Below are 21446 nucleotides of genomic sequence, written 5' to 3'. Positions count from 1 at the left end.
TGATCAACCTTCGGTGGTGAGGCCATTGGTTGATGGGCAGGATGCATGGTCTTCGTAGGGAAATGGACCTTTTATGTTGAGACCATATGGCAGGGGTGTCCAAACTTTTTCCACTGAGGGCCGCACACTGAAAAATCAAAGCAAGCGGGGGCCATTTTCATATTTTAAAAACCAATACAATAAATGTATAAAAAAATATACAGTTAGGCCTCCACTTAGTTACGATCCCGGGACCCCAAAGGGTTTTGGTCAAAAAAAATATTAAAAATGTGTCATTATTCAGTATTATTATCATTATTCATGTTTTAAATCTCTAGATCAACATTAGGAAAAAAAAAATGGAAAAAACAAAATATGCAATATTTTCATCCAATAACTTTTTGGGGTGGAATTTTTGAGATTATATAATAATTGGAGCCTTAATTTTGGATATTTAATCATTATTTTTTTTTGAGGAATGACACTTAAAAACAAATCACACTAAAATAATTGGGGATCCCAAAGTGTCCTACTCGTTAAAGTGTTAAAAAATAAATAATACATTTTTTTACTGTTTACTTTTAGCACAATAATCTCGAGATCAACCTCAGATATATCCGTCAATTTTAGAACTTTTATTATTGTTTAATTTTTTTGGTTTGTTTGTTTTAGGCCCTTCTTTAAAAAAAAAAAAAACAGCTCAGTTTTTTTATATGGCAAAACACAAAATATGCAACATTTTCCCCAAAAAATATCTTGAAGTGGAATATTTAACGTGACGTAATTGAAGTTTTGAATAAGTCAATAATTCAAAATGACATTGATTTTGATTCATTATTTTTTAAAGAAAGAAACAGCCTGCATGGCATCTTTGTGTTATTAAAGCATTGCAACATTTTCTTGTTACATTTCACCTGTTTGCGCTTTTTATCACTTTTTATTTTTTTCAGTTGTATTTTTAAAATGTGCCGTTAAAGAATGACCTGGGGGCCCCAAAATGGCCCCCGGGCCGCACTTTGGACACCCCTGTCATATGGTGATAGGCTAGATATATGGCCTCCGTAAGGAAATTGACAATTGATGTGGAGGTCATACAGTGATGGGACGGCTGTATTGCCGCTGTAGGGTGATGGACCAATGGTTCCCTCTATGGTAAACCTATCGTGATATTTCATTGAACAATAGATTACAATTGTATAAACCCAATTTGTCCATATATGTATATACAACATCAAAAGAGATGAGAAATACTGAACTACAAAAAAATTACTGAAATGACCTACAGTATATTTTAACTTTTGTGGGTTCTTCCGAGGATGTTGTAGTCGTAATGATTTGTGCAGTCCTTTGAGACATTTGTGATTTGGGGCTATATAAATAAACATTGATTGATTGATTGAACCTGCAGCGGCCAAAGTGGACCTTAGTCTATGTGCAGTGAGGAGAACAAGTATTTAATAGACTGGCAGTTCTGTAAAATCTAAAACAAAACAAAAAATTACACATTTTATTATTTTCAAGTAACTTGCATTTTTTTCTCTCCACGGAATTGATCACATAGTAACCTCTACTTCTCTGAAGTATCAAATATAAATTTCATGCAATTAGATGCAAATTAATTACTTTTAAAAAATTCATACAATGTGATTTTACGGATTTTTGTTTTGGATTCTATCACTTACAATTGAAGTGTGCCTATAATGATATTACTAAAAATAATAATATAAGTAACAGACATCGAACTACAAAATCACCAATGTATAAATGATTTGTTCTCCTCATTCTATGATGGACAGTACCAATAATGAAAATAAATGTACCATGACCAAAATTGACTATATCTATAATCATTCTGTACAGTACTCCTTAACAAAAACATTTCACATCAAAGACAAAGGAACTGGACCAGTACTGAAGATGAAATCATCTTGACTGCAAGGAAATAGACAACTCACTTAGTCAACAATAACAAATAACAGATTTTTTTAATAGTAAGTGATACATAACATTGACTATCACGAAAAAGTTATTACTTTATATATCTCAGGATTATTTATGAAATGTACAATTAAGTATAAACTGTCAAACCAGTACTTATATTTTGTTTAAATATGTTTTTTTTTTTAACTATTGCTTATTGAGATTTCTGCCCTACCTCCTTTCTCCACAAAGGAAGCACAGGCATGTGAGCACCCTTTGACAAAAGAGGAGGAAAATTCACAAAAAAGAGGAACATTTCCATCCGCATGTAGGGCTCCGACAAAAGCCCCGAAAATATTTTTTAAGAATCAATACTACATAGCACTGGGCCAATAAAACAATAATTATACATCGCAATACACATAATCATATCAATATTAAATGCTTTCGATAAAATATTCGAGCCAGCATGATTCGCTGCATGAGGTCACTCGCGCTTTGGGAACCCAGTAAACAGAAAACAGGAAGTGTCACTGAGCAATGGAAGTGACATGCTACAACAGACAATCAGTTAACAGTATTTACTGAGCAATGGAAGGGACACGCCAACAGCCAATCATGTAACAGTATCAACAACAAGTAAGCTAGCTCGATGATGATAATTATGCTAACTAGCAAGCCAAGCTTGTTTTGGTGTCCCTGTCCTGAAATTCAGTGCGGTGTTTAGGCAAGAGCAGCAGCAAGTACCAGCGGCCAAGGAGAGCGTTCCACAAATTTTGTTTGGATCCTATTTTTTGGATATTGTTTACTTAATTCATCCATGGAATTTTTGTTATTGTTGAACGCTCCGATCGGACAGGTTTTTACTGGACACATTTCCGATGAGTGTTGCTCTGAGAACCTACAAGTGTTTAGTTAATACTTGATTGCTGATAAGAAGTTAGCTCCGGATTTTTTGACACTCATCCTTGAACGCCCATCCTTAAACTACTTTTATTTATATTTCTCATATTCTTATTTATATTTAATTGAAAAAAAAAACAAACGGAATTTATATTTTGACGTGAAACTGAATGTTTAAAAACTGTTAAGAAAGTACATATTGTGTAAATTTTTCTCAATAAAACTTGTTTATAAGATTTCAGTGTGTGTTCAAGTACTTCTTGAGCACATTCATCAATACTGTGATAACAATTGTAACCATGACATGAAATGTTCATTTTGTTACTCCCTAGTTTTGACACATGAGATTGTAGAGTGGATATTTACACTCTATGAATGTTTTGACCATAACTAAAAAGTAATAAAATGATGGCAACAAATTGTTTTCAGGGTCCACAAGTTCAGAACTTTTAATCCTGAAATCAGAGTGGATACAGATGTTGGGTTTTGGGCAACTTAATACATCAAATATTTGTATTTGTCATTAACATACTATTTACTGAAACAATGATTTGATGGCAAATAAAATAATGTTTAAATTAATGCTGGTTTTTTTGGTTTTGAAATTCACTAAATTTGCTAAAGATTAAACGTTTTGAACTTGTAGACCCATAGGCATGAGGTAATAAATGTCAAGCTTACCCATAGGCAGTGTTGCCGCCTGTTACAAGTCCCCCGTCACTTGATAGATTCAGCGCTGTAATATTATCATGTTCAGACAGTGGGTTCTGATCTACTGTAATGGTTTCAGACCCTGATGTTGAGTGTGATGGCTCACTGGCTTCCAACATATTTAAAAATAACTCCTGTGGAGTTTGGCAGCCTTTTGGTGACTGAGTCTGATCTTTTCCTAAAATATGTTCAACAGTTGCCCTATAAAATTTACTATCTGACCACTTTGCTAAAACAGAATCTCCTGTTTTAAGATCTAAGATCTGCACAGGAGCTTCATCTCTTGGCAAAATGTCTGCTCCTGTAAAGATTTTGCCGGTATAACCGTCCTCCCATCTGACGAATGCCAAACAATCTGAAAGAGAGAGTGCAAAAGAGAAAGTGTTTAAAATAGTTAATTTGAGTATAAAAAATTGGACTGGTATTTGTCATCTCATTTGGACATCAATGTTATGATTATTCCCTCTCCCCATCCCTATTTGCATTTTAAAGCAGATGCAGTAGGAAGAGCTTGCCCATCGCTGTCTTAGAGGTGTGTGGCCTCATTACAATTAGGGTACTGTTACCTAACTTCCTTGGGGCAACTTTCCCAAGGTGGTATTCTCAGCTGATCTTTAAATACTACACAAACTAATAAAGTCCTTTTTCCAGTTTGTTAGCTACATGTACTGCAATTTGGCTTAACCGTAGTCCGCTTTGCTACACATACATAGAAACTTACCAGATTGCTTAATTGGGGGAGGAGAATTATGCAGGTCCTTCATTTTCTTTGTGGGAACTCTTAACCTCTTTCTTGTAGTCATTTCCTTTTGGTCCATGCTGTAAATTAAAAAATACATTTTGGATCACAAACTAAGGATAGGTTGATTGGCAACACTGAATTGACGCGTGTGTGAATGTTGTCTGTCGATCTAAATTGACTTGTCCATGGTGTACCCCGCCTTTCGCCCGAGCGGAACTGGGATAGGACATAGCACCCCCACGACACGAAAGGGAAAAGCAGTAGAAAATATATGGATGGAACTATTATATAAATTGAAATTATTTACATATATGGGGTCACTCCATATGGATGGTAACTTTTAGGGTGAATCATATTTAACTTCTGTTAAAAACAAGTAAACAAAATTATAATTTATGATCGTTCTGGCTATAGTAAAAAAAAATCTTAAACCAGACAGTTTAATTCTTATTTTAATTCGTATCTATTTTGATGTGCGGTGGGCTTGATGGCACCTTTTTATAATGGGGTACATTTTAGGAAAGTTATAGTATTTTTAACAAAAAGGTCATGAATATAATCTCGAGCCCCAATGACTTTGTGTTGAAGAGGTTGACCATAATTAGTGCATTTTGACCAGGTTAACACAATCATAATTTTTTAAACATGTATCACAGGAAAACTATTCTTATATCATGTTGCTAGTCTTAACAAGACCTGACTGATAATACCGAATTCATTTAATGAATGTTTAACATTTTACACACATACCTACTTTATTTTCCTAAATATATACAGTTTATACAATCGATAGCATGATACAAAACATACTGGGCCACTGCCAGCGAGTAAGCAAATATACTGCTGCTTTCAAAATGGCGGGGCAAATTAGTGAATCATTTAATACTTTTGGATGTAATCTCTTATTTATTGCAAATAGCCAGCCTTACCGATAAAATTCAACCCGGACCTCCTTTGTCGAGTGTCACTTTATCTACAACAGTATTATAAAAAACATTTTTAAGTTAAGCTCCCCAAATTAATATGCACTGTAGAATCCAATTGTGAAGGTCATTATGTATGCTAACATTACTTGTTGGGCAGACGCCATTATGGTTACCGCAGCCTCCTAAAGGACCGCTCCGTTGTCACAACAGTTAAATATTTTCATTTCACAACAGTTAAATATTTTCATTTCACAACATTACATGGTTGACCAACTAAAAAATATTATCATACTTACCTCTCCAAGTCTCATGTCGCAAGCGTTGCGACCTTCGTTTCCAAAAACTTTCCCGCTTCTTCTTCTCTTTCTTCTTCGCTTTCTTCTTCTTCCTCGTTTTAGTTTAAGGTAGGCGCACAGACAACGTTCAAATGTTACGCCACCTACTGTTTCCCCGCCTCTTCTTCTTCTTCTGACGTTAACTGACGGCAAACCACGCGTCATGTCCGCCGCCGTCTGATAGAAAGCGTAAATTTTCTAAATTTCCTTCCTTTGAAAGTTACTCATAGCCAAAAATGGCTATTTTCAGATGGTCATATAAGGAGAAAATCAACTTTATCAAAATTCTGAGATGTGGATCTCAACGACACTCTCGCGAGATTTGGCACCGCGCCCCATGAATCTGTCCAATCATATTTGCTCTACCTGAAAAACACGCATGCGCATTTAGTGGGCGGATGTGACTTGAAGAAACAATTCGGCACTGAAGGAATAACAACTGCAAGTAAGTAATACCATTTATTGTTTTTGTTTTGGTATTTAAATTACTTTAACATACACGAGTTAGTATTTATTAAACTACTGTAACGTCACTGATTTACGGAAATATAGCTATAAATGCCGCATTCAACCTTGCTAGAAGCTATGAAAGTTACCTCCAGCGAGGCATCTCAAGTGATAAGCTACACTTCATACATCCCATAGTGAAATAGCAATGATAGAAGTAAATGTTCAAAGAACATTTGAAGATGAACAATATAAATTACTGAACATACACTGCTTCGACATGATATAGAGTTTTACATTTACAAGAAGTTCCACTGTATATTTCAGCAACCTTTGTCTGTATTTACATAGTATTGGAGTGTCGAAATGACAAAATGAAAACCTGGAAAACGATGGAGAAGAACTGGTAAAGAAGTCGACTCAAATAAATGATCAAGAAGGACTGTAAAGCTGGTAAGCAGACTGGCATAGTAGTGGTGCATTAAACTGGCAGCAGATATATGATATTTTATTTTTCTTGCTGCAGTCATCCCGTCCTGCAACCACCTATGTGAAGACTGATGAGCAATGGCTAAGTAAGTTACATGTATGTGCGTTTTCTTTGTTTAAATGGATTAGTTCTGATTGAGATTTACAGACCAGATAGAAGGATAAAAAGCTGTCCACAGTTTGTCAGGAACAAGCATGGAAATATTGCTTTCTTTTACCCTGATTACAGTAGTACGTATGAAGAATGAAACTTGAAATATAAGTAATCTCAGCATGTGTAATTAATGTTTTTTGAATCTTTCACCTTCAAGTTAAGGCTGGTAGGTAACATCAGGTCATGATTAGGGATGTAACAATATCAACATTTCACTGTATGATATCGTCACAGTGTTAAAGCCACAATAAGATATTGTTACAAAAATGTCAAAGTCCAAAGACATGCACCTGGGGATAGGTTGATTGGCAACACTAAATGGTCCCTGGTGTGTGAATGTGAGTGTGAATGTTGTCTGTCTATCTGTGTTGGCCCTGCGATGAGGTGGCGACTTGTCCTGGGTGTACACCGCCTTCCGCCCGATTGTAGCTGAGAGGCACCAGCGCCCCCCGCGACTCCAAAGGGAATAAGCGGTAGAAAATGGATAGATGGGTGGTGTTAAATGAAGTGGCAGGAATGTTTAGGATAAACACACTTACTATAATTGAACACAAACATAATGTTCATATGTTGTAGTCATATTTATTATTATAAACAGGTATTTCAGGTGCAAAGGAATGGTGCAGAATTCCAGAATTTCAAGTAACACACAAAAACAAACAAAAAACAAAACTTTCAAATATGTGTCTTTAAACTGACATTAACAGTAAACTTGCAGTGTAACTAATGTAGAACAATAATGTTTCTTTAGCCAAGAAACTATACTGTGTTTGTCCTGTATGTTTTTTTTTTTTAAATACAACTTTGTATTATTGTGGGTTTGATTACATTTTTAGCACATTCAACAATAATGCGATTATAATGCAAACAGTGATCATTTTGGTCACAGTAACGGTGATATGACATTTTGGTATTGTTACATCACTGCTGTTTAGTTTAGTGTTTTTTTTACTTTTAACTTCCTAAGAAACTGTCATTTGCAATGGAAATGTTAGTATTAGTTTGTAAAATACTGATTCTTAAGAATTAACTAATAATTTGACTTTTAATCATATAAATACCTCACAAATGGATATTGTCCCTTGCTTACGTCTTGGTTTCACATCAATGATATTTTCCAAATAATGGTTCTAAAATACAACTCATTCTAATATATTACTCATAGTCCCTAACTTATTGTAGACATTGTGGTGTGAAGTGTCGGCAAATTTCTTATTTTGTGCATGTCCACATTTCCTTTGGTGAGGTGCAACAGCTCTGGGCCGACTTGGAAATGGTCTGGATGAACGTGGCAAGCTTTACCTTGTATTATGCAGACTTTATTTAAGGTTAAACAAGCACGACAGTTATAGGCACAGAAATATTTCACAGCAACAATTCCTCGGATCACCGAAGCACAAACATTCCCGTCACTCCTGCACACTTCCACTTTTTCACCCCTATATAATGTCCCCTGTTTGAACTTTGTTGTCCCACACTACGCGGGTTATCATGGGAGATCGAGTTTACTTCTCAGATGAGCCCACTTAATATTGTCAGAAAAAAACACACCCACTGGAGTTCTCGTTTGATAGCGTCACACATCACGGCATTATTGTGAGAATTTTGAAACCAATATAACGTAATATTTACAATAATGTTGCATCCCTCGTCAAGATCCTTTCTCATAGGTTTGGTTTGATGCTGTGTGTTTACTCAATCAATCAATGTTTATTTATATAGCCCCAAATCACAAATGTCTCAAAGGACTGCACAAATCATTACGACTACAACATCCTCGGAAGAACCCACAAAAGGGCAAGGAAAACTCACACCCAGGTTCCTCTTCTTTGTGTCAGGGGATAGCAGCAGAATAACACTGAAGGAGGCGGTGCCTCCTGAAGGATCCCAAAACACTGCTCTTCAAATGGAACACATCCAACCTTCAGGTGACCGTGCAGGATGTACCACTCTGGAACATCAAGCCTCTCCCTACCTGCCAGGTACACCCACCGTCTTCTGTGTCTGACTATTGTTTTGTTGTGAATTTTGTCACGAAGCAAATCCTGCTAAAATATGACAAACTTTTGGGTGTAAGAATGTGAGCGATATGCTGAGATGTTATACGTTTTGCCTTTTGACAAAATGTTATAAAAAACCTTTAATGATTTGTATTCTATTTTAATTCCAGCACATGAAAATATTTCTACTTCTGACTATCAAAGACAATGGAAAAACATTTTCCAGAACAGCCCTCACAGATCCTCCTGATGGCCTAACAACTAAACTACATGTCGATGCTGAGTATGATTCATCTCAATCATTTGAGGAAGCTCTCCCTGATATAGGGGATTGGATGTACAATGACGGACATACGTTTTATGAAGGATTTGAAGATAGTTTGAGTGAGGAGTGTGCAGAAGAGTCAAATTTCAAGGACACAACAGACAAACCAATACATGACAATGCATCAGAAGCCATGGCAGAGTGCCTTCTGATCATCATGGGTTATGTAAACTGTCATAAAGTCACTGATAAGGCCCTAAGCGATATGCTCAAAATGTTCAAGTTGCTTTATCCCGATAGTCTGAACACAGACTGCTTAAACAGTGTGCAGAAGTTCAAAAACTTTTTTTATCCCACTCTGCATCATCGCTTATTATATTACATAAATCCTCCAGTAATTGTTTTGGGCCAATAGAAAGTAAACAAATAAAATGCCTGTTTTGTGGGACTAGTGTGTCAGAAGAAAGATCCTCATCCTTTTTTTAAAAGTATGTACAGATTGATTTCTTGTTTACCGTAGCACATTCATGTGCCAAATGGGCCCTTGTTCGTGAATTTAAACATGCAGGTTTTTCTTTGCTGCAAGATAGTGTAACATATGAGACATGCAGTCATGTTATTCCCCTATTGGAAACTTCTGCCAGTACAGTAGTATCCTTGGATGACATATTGGGTAAAGTTGTTTTCCTTGACTTCACATCTATGCTTGGCATTGTGTTTGCAGTTCATTTCCCCAATACACTTGAAAAGTTTTAGATAATTAAGAACTGAACTGGCCTAAGAAGCCACAAATCAATTTTTTGATCATTGTTATAAATGCTCTGAAAATACACACTGATGTGATGTTGCCGTGGATGCTGTAAAAGTCTGTAAATATGTACTGTATATGGAGTATCATTGTTGATTATGTTTTTGCATTGTGTGTAATATTTCAGTGGCCAATTTATTAAATTTACTTGTTTAATAAAACCACTGTCTTTTTTTAATGAATACATAGGCCTACTATGCTACTGTATTTTAATATTAGTCCTTATAATGGTGGTTGGAGAGCCAAATATCTTCTGAAGTGGTACCTTGTTAAAAGAGTTTGAGAACCACTGCTCTAGAAAGTTCACAAATGTTAAAAGCTCTTAAAAAGTGTCTTGTGATCATATCAGTATTGTTTGGGTTCAGTTTTAAATCTCACAATTGTAGTCACTGAGTTACTGTACATTGCGTGTGGATAAGAAATCAACAAATTAAGTAGAAAATTATTTAAATAAACCATTTAGATTACAGACCATATATCCATATTGCCTGAATTAATTATTTTCTCCAAATGTTAGCGTGAGATAAACTGGAGTATGATTGAGGTATAATTAAACTGTGTCAATTAAAATGCATTTTTGAAATTATTTTTTCTAAGCCAGAAAACGGGTATATTACAACTCAAATAGTGAGCAGTGAGAGACAAAACCAAGTATATCTCTCACTCAGACATCATTGAGACATATTGAAACCAATACTCATTGATTGTCTTTTTGCCGAAATAGCAAAGAGACATCTGAGAACTCAAACAGTGAGTAGTGAGAAACAAAACCATGTGTATCTCTCACTGAGTCATTATTGAGACATATTGGAGACCAGCTCATTCATCTCTCATTTTGGTCTTTGTTGAAATCGGAAAAAGAGATAACTGTTAGACAACTTTGAGATCTCTCACAGTGCTCACTGCGAGCCTTATTTCTCAGGAGCTACATTTGAGAAGAATGAGAAATCTACTTTGGTCTCGATTAGTGCTCTTTTATGTCTAGGAGATATATATAAGACATATATGAGATCTCATCTTCAATTTTGCTTTGCTATGGGCTAGCTCTAAGTTCATCAGGAGTACTGATGTTGTATAGCTTAGGTATAGCTCGGTTGGTAGAGTGGCCGTGCCAGCAACTTGAGGGTTGCAGGTTCGATTCCCGCTTCCGCCATCCTAGTCACTGCCGTTGTGTCCTTGGGCAAGACACTTTACCCACCTGCTCCCAGTGCCACCCACACTGGTTTAAATGTAACTTAGATATTGGGTTTCACTATGTAAAGCGCTTTGAGTCACTAGAGAAAAGCGCTATATAAATATAATTCACTTCACACTATAAAGCTGGGCCTGGATTTGGTTGCACATTGCCTGATAGCAGAAGTAAGAGCAATATAAAGATTTTCCGTTTCATATGGCAAGGTGACCTCATGACAACATTATTTGGCTTCACAATATCAAAATGAGTAATATCAGAAGGAGAAAACCATCTGTTTAGCACAGAAATACACCATAACTGAAGCTGGTTCGAATTACTTAGCACTGACCCACATGTGGATATCAATAACCTTTGTGTAAATGCTGTAGTTTCAAAGGACCAGGTGATTGTTATTGCGTTTGGTAGAGTTAAAGGTTGGTGGAGCACCTGGTCAGGTACCCCACTACAATTGCAGAAAACAAGCCCAGGATGAGGTGGCGACTTGTCCAGGGTGTACCCCGCCTTCCGCCCGATTGTAGCTGAGATAGGCGCCAGCGCCCCCCGTGACCCCGAAAGGGAATAAGCGGTAGAAAATGGATGGATGGATGGAAGCCCAGGAAGAAGCATTAATATTAAATAGAGAGCTTTTGTCAAAGTCATTGTTAAATTGTTTTACTACCTACCCAGGTCCAATAATCAAAGTTCAGATGTCCAAGCTACAAGAGTTGGAAGACCAAGCTAAGGCTAGCAGAGGCCCAGCTTTAGTCAGTCTGAGGCTAAGATGGATCCAGGCCGTGGAAGACGGAAGGCCAAGATGAAGCCAGTCGACTCAGACTGTAGGTAGTGGAAGGCCAAGCTGAGACTAGTATAGATCCAGACTGTGGCAGATGGAAGGCCAAAATTTCAGCTAGCAAAACATCCCCCGGCTTCTGCAGGTCAGAGGCCTCCAGATTTCCAAATCCAACAAAAGCAGTCAGAAATACAATTTTTTGGAAGTAAGCCTTCATTCATCAATTGTTACGCTTAAAACTAGTGCAATTTACTTAAATCGGCTAAAAAAAAGGGACTAAAACACATAGAAATTCAGACCACTTTGACAAGCAGACAAACAAAAGACAGTCCTGTCGGCCATCTTGGATTGGACATTCAACATTAACCCAATTTGGAAATCGGTCTGTAGTTATTTATATTTGTGGATTCACCTACTTTTGACGGGGGAAGAAGAAAGGCGGGTTTGCTGATTTTTGGAACGATTTTGCTTGAAAGACTCAGGTTAAAAAGGCATGAAAAAGAAAAAGGCAATTAGAAATATTATACATTATGTCCCATATAAGCTCATACACGACACATTCTACAGATAGTGTATAAAACAACTAAATAGTGGAATAAAAGAGGTGAAAACATGTGAAATGGAACAAAGAAAAGTTGCATTGTTGAGTCTAATAAAGCTGCCATGCAGGTTGTTTTCTCTTTAAAGCTGTCATTGCTCAAAAATAATAATGAATCAAACTCAATGTTGTTACAAATTATTTAAACTAGTCATGGCTCCAATTACGTCACTTACAAAATTTGACTTAAGAGTATTTTTATAGGATATTTTGTGTTTATCCTACAAAAAAAAGGGTTTTTGACTAAAAGGGCAAAAAAAAAAAAACCAGAAATGAAGAAGCTGTCACGTACTTGCATGGCTGCTCTAGTTGTGACCCCAAGATGCAGGAGACAGGAGGACGACGTGCGGGTGAGAGTCTTTTAATTCCCACAGGGAGCACAGGGAGGTGCAGCAGGGAAGTGCACAGAAGCATAAGCAGCATACAGAAAAACCAAAGTAACGTTTCACAAAACAATCCTTGAGCCCTGACTGGAGGGCGAGGCGGGCATAAATAGAAGCCAGTTGATTAAAGTAAAAGTACCAATGATTGTCACACATACACTAGGTGTGGTGAGATTTTCCTCTGCATTTGACCCATCACCCTCACCCCATGACCAGGTGTGGCCAGGCTGCCAATCAGCGACAGGTGAGGAGGGAAAAGGGCTCAGGGAGACAAACAGGAAGTGGGACCAAAATAAGAGCGCTGACTAGGAGATAAACACAAACGCAAACAGACCGCGTGACACCTGACGTGACAGGTCGTCACAGAAACGAGGGATGGATCTGAAGTTTATCGAGGGACTTAAGTGTTGAAAGTAAAACAAATAATATTTGACTTATTTTTATGAGTGGGGCCCGTTTGGATCCTAATAATTTCAGTGGGACAAGTTTTAATTGTCATTGCTCAAAAAAAATAATGAATTAAAATCGATAATGTTATGAATTATTGACATATTTAAGATTGCAATTACGTCGAGTGAAAATTATTATTTTGTGGTTTTGCCATAACAAAACAAGGTTTTGACAAAAATGGCGTAAATTATGAAAAAAAAAAGACTGATAAGGACGGATAAACCTGAAATTGATCAAGGGATTTAAGTGTTGAATGAAAAAGTAAAAACAAACAAAAATGACCTACTTCTACCATTTTTATGACTGAGACTCTTCCTGGTCCCCAAGAAAGCAGTGCGAGGCGAGTGGAGAAAAAACGGATTTATTGACAGAGATGTGACACAATGTGATATTGATCATAAGCAGCGGCCATTGAAAGAAAAGAAGAAATCCTCGTCATGACGTCAAGGCCATGAAACGTGCGATTTTACAGCCACCAACGTTTGATCTTGAAAGTCTTTTAACGGCCAAAGAAGAATACATGGAATAGCGTGAGGAGCAGTCGGACGAAGAACAAAGCACATCTCCATCTCATCTCCGAGTGTGATGACGTCCCTCAGCGATGGAGACATCTCCCTGTGTTCCAGTGCACAAAGCATCCTGGAGGAAGAAGACCACTCAGCACATTCCCGACAGAAGCAGGTGAATCCAAGTTGAACATCATCTTCACACAAGAACATTTGGAGGTGCAGACAGTCCATGTGAGCTTACTCAGCCTTCAGCCGCCTGCACGTTCTCGTCGAGCTCCACGCCGCCGTGGCGAGCTGCGGGACAAACGCAAACGGTGAAGGAAGAACATCCAGAAGGTGCCTCGTCACTCACATCAGATCTTTGAGGTGTGACTTGGAAACATGACGAGTCAGCACACTTGATGTCTCATTTGGCTGATCCTCATCATGAGGACTCCTGTCAAAAGTGAGATATGCCAGACTTTGTATTGCGTGTGCTCACAGGAGGGACTTTTATTGTGAAGGAGTCAGCTCCAGTTGGGCTTTTCCGGCTAAACTTGTAACAAAGGTCCACATCAGACCTCCATGTGAGTGACGCTTCACCACGGCTTTGTTTCTTGCGGCTCAAAGAAAAGATGTTTTACTTACCAGCTGGATCGTACTGGGCTGAAATGAAAGAGAAACAAGGTGAAGTGGACTTTTCCCCTCACGTCACGCCGTGTTTCTACGTGAGAGTGTGCGCTCTGTCTCTGTGGATCTTTGAGTGTTTGGCTGGAAGGCAACTAAAAGATGGCCGCACCTTTGCAGCCCGGATGAAAGCATCAACTCACGGCCTGGACCGAGTGCACCGAGAAGAAGAAGACAGAGGACATTGGCGTCCCTCACCTTGTCTGTTTCTGTGACGCCTGACCATGACCATGATGATGATGATGATGAGGATGATGGCCGCCACAGCGAGGACCGCCGCCGTGGCAGCGAGGGCGACGCTCAAGTTGTCTGTGGAGAGCAAAAAAGCACAAGTGGAGTGACAAAGCATGAAGAGGAAACCTTCATGACTACTTTGCATGCAGACGTCAAGCGTTGTCATGGTGACATGGATCAATAATGGTGACAGGTGGACTTGTGATGGGAAACATCTCCAACTAAATGTGTCTTTCTCACCTTCATGGCTTGCGTTGCTCAGGATGCTTCTTCTCTCCAGCTTGGTGACCAAGTCCTCCTTGACGCCTGACAGCTGAAACACACATTCGTACTTGCCCTCCACGTCGGCCGTCACCTCCACTTTCAGCGCCACCGACATCTGGAAGGTTCCGTCGTGGTTGGGGAGTATCTCTCCGTGCTCCACGTCCTCGAAGATCTGCTCGCCGTCTTTCCTCCAAAACAGGTCGGCACCGTCGGGGTAGAAACCTGTCGCCATGCAGCTGACCGGAGAGGACGGCGTCTTCTGGAGCAGGAACACCTCTGGAAGCTCTGCACAGGAAGTGATGTCACGTGTGAACACAGGACAATGTGGGGAGAAGGTGTGGATGGAGAGAAGGTGGGGATGGAGGTAAAGATGGAGAGAAGGTGTGGATGGCAAGAAGGTGTGGATGGAGGTAAAAATGGAGAGAAGGTGTGGATGGCAAGAAGGTGTGGATGGAGGTAAAAATGGAGAGAAGGTGTGGATGGAGGTAAAAATGGAGAGAAGGTGTGGATGGAAAGAAGGTGTGGATGGAGGTAAAAATGGAGAGAATGTGTGGATGGAAAGAAGGTGTGGATGGAGGTAAAAATGGAGAGAATGTGTGGATGGAAAGAAGGTGTGGACGGAGGAAAGATGGAGAGAAGGTGTGGATGGAGGAAAAATGGAGAGAAGGTGTGGACGGAGGTAAAGATGGAGAGAAGGTGTGGATGGAGGTACAGATGGACAGAAATTGTAGATTAAAGTAAAGATGGAGATAAGGGAAGAATGGAGGTAAAAATGGAGAGAAAGGAAGAACGGAGGTAAAAATGGAGAGAAGGTGAGAACGGAGGTAAAAATGGAGAGAAGGTGAGAACGGAGGTAAAGATGAAGATTAGGTGAGGATGATATAAAGATGGAGAGGAGAGAATGGAGGTAAAGATGGAAAGAATGATATAAAGATGGAGAGAAGGAGAGAATGATGTAAAGATGGAGAGAACATGTGGATGGAGGTAAATATGGAGAGAATGGCGGTACAAATAGAGAGAAGGGGAGAATGGAGGTATAGATGGAGAGAAGGAGAGAATGAGATAAAGATGGAGAGAAGGTTAGAGTGGAGGTAAAGATGGAGAAAAGGTGATGATGGAGGTAAAGATGGAGAAAAGGTGATGATGGAGGTAAAGATGGAAAGAAGAAGAGAATGAGATAAAGATGGAGAGAAGGTTAGAGTGGAGATAAAGATGGAGAAAAGGTGGGGATGGAGGTAAAGATGGAGAGAAGGTGAGAATGGAGGTAAAGATGGAGAGAAGGTGAGAACGGAGGTAAAGATGGAGAGAAGGTGAGAATGGAGGTAAAGATGGAGAGAAGGTGAGAACACAGGTTAAGATGGAGAGAACGTGTGGATGGAGGTAAAGATGGAGAGAATGGAGGTAAAGATGGAGGGAAGGGAAGAATGGAGGTAAAGATGAATAGACGGTGAGAATGGAGGTAAAGTTGGATAGAAGTTGAGGATGGAGGGAAAGATGGAGGGATGGAGAGAATAAGGTAAAGATGGAGAGAAGGAGAGAATGATATAAAGATGGAAAGAAGGAGAGAATGGAGGTAAAGATGGAGAGAAGGAGAGAATGATGTAAAGATGGAGAAAAGGTGAGAACGCAGGTTAAGATGGAGAGAACGTGTGGATGGAGGTAAAGATGGAGAGAATGGAGGTAAAGATGGAGAGGAGTGAATGGAGGTAAAGATGGAGGGAAGTGAAGAATGGAGGTAAAGATGAATAGACGGTGAGAATGGAGGTAAAGTTGGATAGAAGTTGAGGATGGAGGGAAAGATGGAGGGATGGAGAGAATAAGGTAAAGATGGAGAGAAGGAGAGAATGATATAAAGATGGAAAGAAGGAGAGAATGGAGGTAAAGATGGAGAGAAGGAGAGAATGATGTAAAGATGGAGAAAAGGTTAAGATGGAGAGAACGTGTGGATGGAGGTAAAGATGGAGAGAATGGAGGTAAAGATGGAGAAGGGAATGGAGGTAAAGATGGAGGGAAGGGAAGAATGGAGGTAAAGATGAATAGACGGTGAGAATGGAGGTAAAGTTGGATAGAAGTTGAGGATGGAGGGAAAGATGGAGGGATGGAGAGAATGATATAAAGGAGAGAATGGAGGTAAAGATGGAGAGAAGGAGAGAACGCAGGTTAAGATGGAGAGAACGTGTGGATAGAGGTAAAGATGGAGAGAAGGTTAGAGTGGAGATACAGATGTAGAGGTGTAGACGGAAGTAAAGATGGATAGAAGGTGAGGATGGAGGTAAAGACAAAGAGAAGGAGAGAATGAGATAAAGATGGAGTGAAGGTGTAGATGGAGGAAAAGACGGGAAAAAGGTGAGGATGGAGGTAGAGATGGAGAGAAGGTGAGAACAAAGGTAAAGATGGAGAGAAGGTGAGAATGAAGGTAAAGATGGAGAGAAGGTGAGAGAAAGAGAGAAGAGTATAAAGAGACAGGGTGTAATGTCAGTAATGTTCCTATAGGGGGAGTGCTAACAAGTTAAAAGGTGAAAGTACATGTTGTGTTTCTACCTGTTCTCATTAGGACCTCCTTCCCATTGTTCACATGCTTCTTCAAGTAAGAAGGACAATCCTCAGTGTAGTAAAACTTATAGTATTCTAGTAGATGTTTGTTCTGGTCCCACTTGAGTTTGTCGGGGAAAGCTTGTTGTTTTGCTGCAGTAAATGTCCATGTCTTCATGTCCAACGATATGAAATCTTCTCCATCATAACCTCTCTGATACCAACCTTTAACTTCATCAGTCTCATCATTCCATTCACATCCAGTCATCCACTGGAGAATGTGAACACCTGAGACACACACACACACACACACACACACACACACACACACACACAGTATTAGTGTAGATTATTATGGGATGGACAGAGACAAGTATCAGTGCAGTAATGTGTGTTTACTACAGTATAAAAAGAGTACATCAAATACATTTAAGTAGTAGAAAGTTCAACATAAACAAACCTCCAGTTTGGTTGAAACGCTTCTTAAGAACTTCAAGGCTGTGTTTGCCCCTCAACTCATTACCAATATTGATCCCTGTTTGTCTCTGCCAGTATTTTGGATCCTCTGCTGTGATTTTGTTCATCCAGTCTTGTTTGGCTTCTGCTTTCCTGCTGTTGCTGTCATAGTGATCAATCTGAACTCCATCAACATAACCAACACTCACATACTCTGGGAAGTTTGGAACTTGAGAGGACACAGTGTAGAAATACTGCAGCGTGTGAATCACTGAAAGAAGAAAACAACAACAGGATGACTTTTTATTATTTAGTTTCATGTTCAACAATCTTGCACTGTGAATATTTTAGCTCCTTCCGTCTTCAGTCGGGTCTTAAAGTGAACATCAAACACTGCTAGATATCACAGTCAAGACTCACATGTTCTATGACAAATACAACACATTAATAATATTACTAACATCTGTTGACGGTTTGAACATTTTGAAAATAAACATATATTTTCTACAATGGAGGCTGAATAAAAAGTACAACAGAGTTGAACACAACCTGTTCTGCCCATTTGATGTCGACTCTTACTGACATCTTGTGGCGGGGTGATGTTACTACACTTGATTAGTTTCTGACACTTCCGTGTTTGAAGATTTGTGTTCGTTCTTACAAGCCTTGGAAAAAATAAGTCTTTGAACAAGAAACACTAAAGTAAAAAAAATAAAGAGCCTAAACGGATTTATCTGCTTCTGTAACCTTATTGGAACATTTTGAATTTTTACTAGGAAAAAGGGAAAACAATAAAATATGTTTAAAAAGAACCAGGATTAAGTAATAAAGGGCTTAAATAATACAACAATAATTTAATTAATAAGTAACAGAAACTCTCAGAAGTCAAATAAGTGAAGGCACAAAGAGGATTTATGAATAAAATATTAATAAACTTATAAAAAGGACTTACCAGGCGTCACGCTGTGCATTTGCACGACCAGAAGAAAGAATAAAAACAAGTTCATGATGTCAGCGCGAAACAAAAAGATGTTTGCCACTTTTAATCCCGCAGAGAAAGACAAAAGTGACGAACACTCGCTTGACTCGCAAACAGGAAAAATGAACCAGGAACTGTCGAGGCTCTTTTTATAATACTCCACCTGAGCCAATGAGGAGTCAGCATTCTGTGACGTCACAGTGAGGAGAGAAAACGAAACGCTATTCTGCACAGAAAAGTGGCAGCAGTCAACTGACAAGAAGTCTTCTACTGGACTCACTAGAGAGCGCCCCTTGTGGCCACGTCAGGTAAATGCTTGTGTGGCTTTTCTGGGAAATCACGTGACTTGACAACAAAAAGGTGTGTCAAGTTGGCCGCCAAACTTGGAAAGAAAAGAAAGAAAGAGGAATGAAGGTGAGATTGAGAGTTAAAAGTAATGACAGGGCTGGAACATCCGATCAGTGATCGTATTGTAGTCCTCTCAAGAAAGCATCAATACAAATAATGATTGATAGACATAAAGTCGCTACACCGCAGGACATCCTCACTTCTTTTTATTTCACGTCTTAACTTTCACCTCCGTTATGTCTCCCAAGCGTGAGGCGTCCCTGCTGGGGTAACGGGACACGCATCTGCCTCGCATGGGTTCGATTCCCGGCCAGGGTTGCATCAGGAAGTTTCATCCTGAGTAAAAAAGTCAGCAGAAAGCCTTCATGAGATGGACTCGCTGTGGCCAAAGTGCTGAACGTGGGGGAAAAGTGTGAGGCAGACGCTTCTGCTGGCAGAATATCAAAGAAAGTGAAAGTAAAAGTAGACACGGTAAAGCCAAACATTGAACTCGATGGTGATTATTTTTATTTTTATTTTTATTTTGTCGTACCTGTCAAAGGTGAACACACTTATCCACGTAGGTGAGTAGTAACGAGTTACATTTACTTAGATAAGAAACACAACTTTTACTTTGCTATATAACATATTCAATATATGTATAAAAATATACATTTAGGCCTCCACTCAGGCTTCATCCCAGGGACCCCAAAGGATTTTGGTCAAAAATATATTTAAAATGTGTCATTATTTTGTATTATTATTATTCCAGGTTTAAATCTGTAGATCAACATTAGGTCTATCTGTCAATATAACCTTTTCAAAGATTTAAGTTGTATGCCCTTTTTGTCAAAGAAAACCCTGTTTTGTTATGGAAAAAACACAAAATATGCAATAGTTTCCCCCAATAGAATATTAAAGTGGAATATTTGAGAGTATATAATAATTGGAGGCTTAAAAATTTCAACGCATCAATCAATCAATCAATGTTTATTTATATAGCCCTAAATCACAAATGTCTCAAAGGACTGTACAAACCACTACGACTACGACATCCTCGGAAGAACCCACATAAGAGCAAGGAAAACTCACACCCAGTGGGACGCCAGTGACAATGATGACTATGAGAAACCTTGGAGAGGACTTGAAATGTGGGCAACCCCTCCCCCCTCCCCTCTAGGGGACCAAAAGCAATGGATGTCGAGCGGGTCTAACATGATACTGTGAAAGTTCAATCCATAGTGGCTCCAACACAGCCGCGGGAGTTCAGTTCAAAGCGGATCCGAGACGGCAGCGAGAGTCCCGTCCACAGGAAACCATCCCAAGCGAGGCGGATCAGCAGCGTAGAGATGTCCCCAACCGATACACAGGTGAGCGGTCCATCCTGGGTCTCGACTCTGGACAGCCAGTATTTCATCCATGGTCATCGGACCGGACCCCCTCCACAAGGGGGGGGATGACCCTCATTAACTAATAACGTTTTTGGAGACAATGATCTGATCTTTAGAAAACCCAATATTATAGGTAGTGGGCGGTTTTAAGGAGTTGTTGATAAAATTATCCGTAGTAGCAATATTAATAATGTTGCGTTTATTATACGCAGTGCACTTAAAATAATTACGACTATATCTAGGAATTGATATGAGGGGAATTTTCAGATTGTCTACTTGGTGCTGCGATAAACTGAACGCACCATAATTTGCCACCTCAGTAGAACGCATGTCTAACTCTGACGTAGTCATAGTCATAGCAGAAAAACCATTATGTGAGTTGTGTATTGTTCTAAGAAAATTGCTATGTGTACAGGGTTTATCCAGCCTGGCGCTGGCTAGTTCTAACTTAACTGACTCCATACCCAGTCTAGCAGGCTCTGTAATTGCCTGTGACCGGGCTTGCACTAGTGCAGTTAGTCAAATGTGGCTCAATGCGAAATCTATGTTCCGAGATTAGAGGATAGCGCCTTTCTGGTTAGGGTGAAGGCCGTCTCTCCTCAGCAAGCCAGGTTTGCCCCAGAAAGAGGGACAATTATCAATAAACGTAAATCCCTGTTGTCTACAGAAGCTATCCAGCCACTTGTTAAGAGAGACTAATCTGCTATATCTCTCATCATTGCCTCTCCCAGGCAGGGGGCCAGAGACAATTACTCGATGCCTGGACATCTTTCTAGCGAGATTACAAGCCCTGGTTATGTTTCTCTTTGTAATCTCTGATTGTCTCATCCTAACGTCATTGGAGCCAACGTGTACAACTATGTTCGCATAACTAGTGGTGCGGTTAGCCATTCGTACGTGTTTACTAGGCCTGTTGCGAGTCAGCTCCCTAAGATTAGCTTCAAGTAGCTAAGTATTTATTTGGATTTTGACCAAAAAAAAAGTTGAATATTGGACAATATTTTGTTTCCCCTG

At 39.2% G+C, this 21446-nt stretch overlaps 1 protein-coding gene and 1 long non-coding RNA gene across 3 annotated transcripts; one reads left to right on the top strand and one right to left on the bottom strand.

The window, feature by feature from the left end:
- Window positions 1-5900: 5900 nt before the first annotated feature.
- Window positions 5901-10210, top strand: LOC133550619 (uncharacterized). Its single transcript, XR_009806346.1, has 5 exons — window positions 5901-5961; window positions 6315-6416; window positions 6490-6538; window positions 8445-8588; window positions 8777-10210. It is a non-coding gene; the product is annotated as an uncharacterized LOC133550619 (long non-coding RNA).
- Window positions 10211-13419: 3209 nt separating this feature from the next.
- LOC133552130 (class I histocompatibility antigen, F10 alpha chain-like) lies at window positions 13420-19050 on the bottom strand. 2 transcript variants are annotated; one of them, XR_009806623.1, is made up of 7 exons: window positions 18688-19050; window positions 17740-18006; window positions 17289-17567; window positions 14724-15032; window positions 14448-14558; window positions 13825-14228; window positions 13420-13713 (listed from the first exon to the last, which is right to left on the bottom strand). XR_009806623.1 is itself a non-coding variant. In XM_061899494.1 (6 exons), exons 1-6 carry the CDS (start codon window positions 18740-18742, stop codon window positions 14203-14205), a joined length of 1047 nt encoding a protein of 348 aa, XP_061755478.1. In that variant the 5' UTR covers window positions 18743-19050; the 3' UTR covers window positions 13420-14202. The 2 variants fall into 2 exon arrangements, 1 of the variants encoding a protein (XP_061755478.1); XM_061899494.1 differs by having other exon boundaries at window positions 13420-14228.
- Between the last annotated feature and the right edge of the window lie 2396 nt (window positions 19051-21446).

Source organism: Nerophis ophidion, linkage group LG04, assembly GCF_033978795.1.
Source record: "Nerophis ophidion isolate RoL-2023_Sa linkage group LG04, RoL_Noph_v1.0, whole genome shotgun sequence".
NCBI classification, from domain to species: domain Eukaryota; kingdom Metazoa; phylum Chordata; class Actinopteri; order Syngnathiformes; family Syngnathidae; genus Nerophis; species Nerophis ophidion.
Note: the sequence above shows the minus strand (reverse complement) of the source record. Positions and strands in the feature narration are given on the sequence as shown.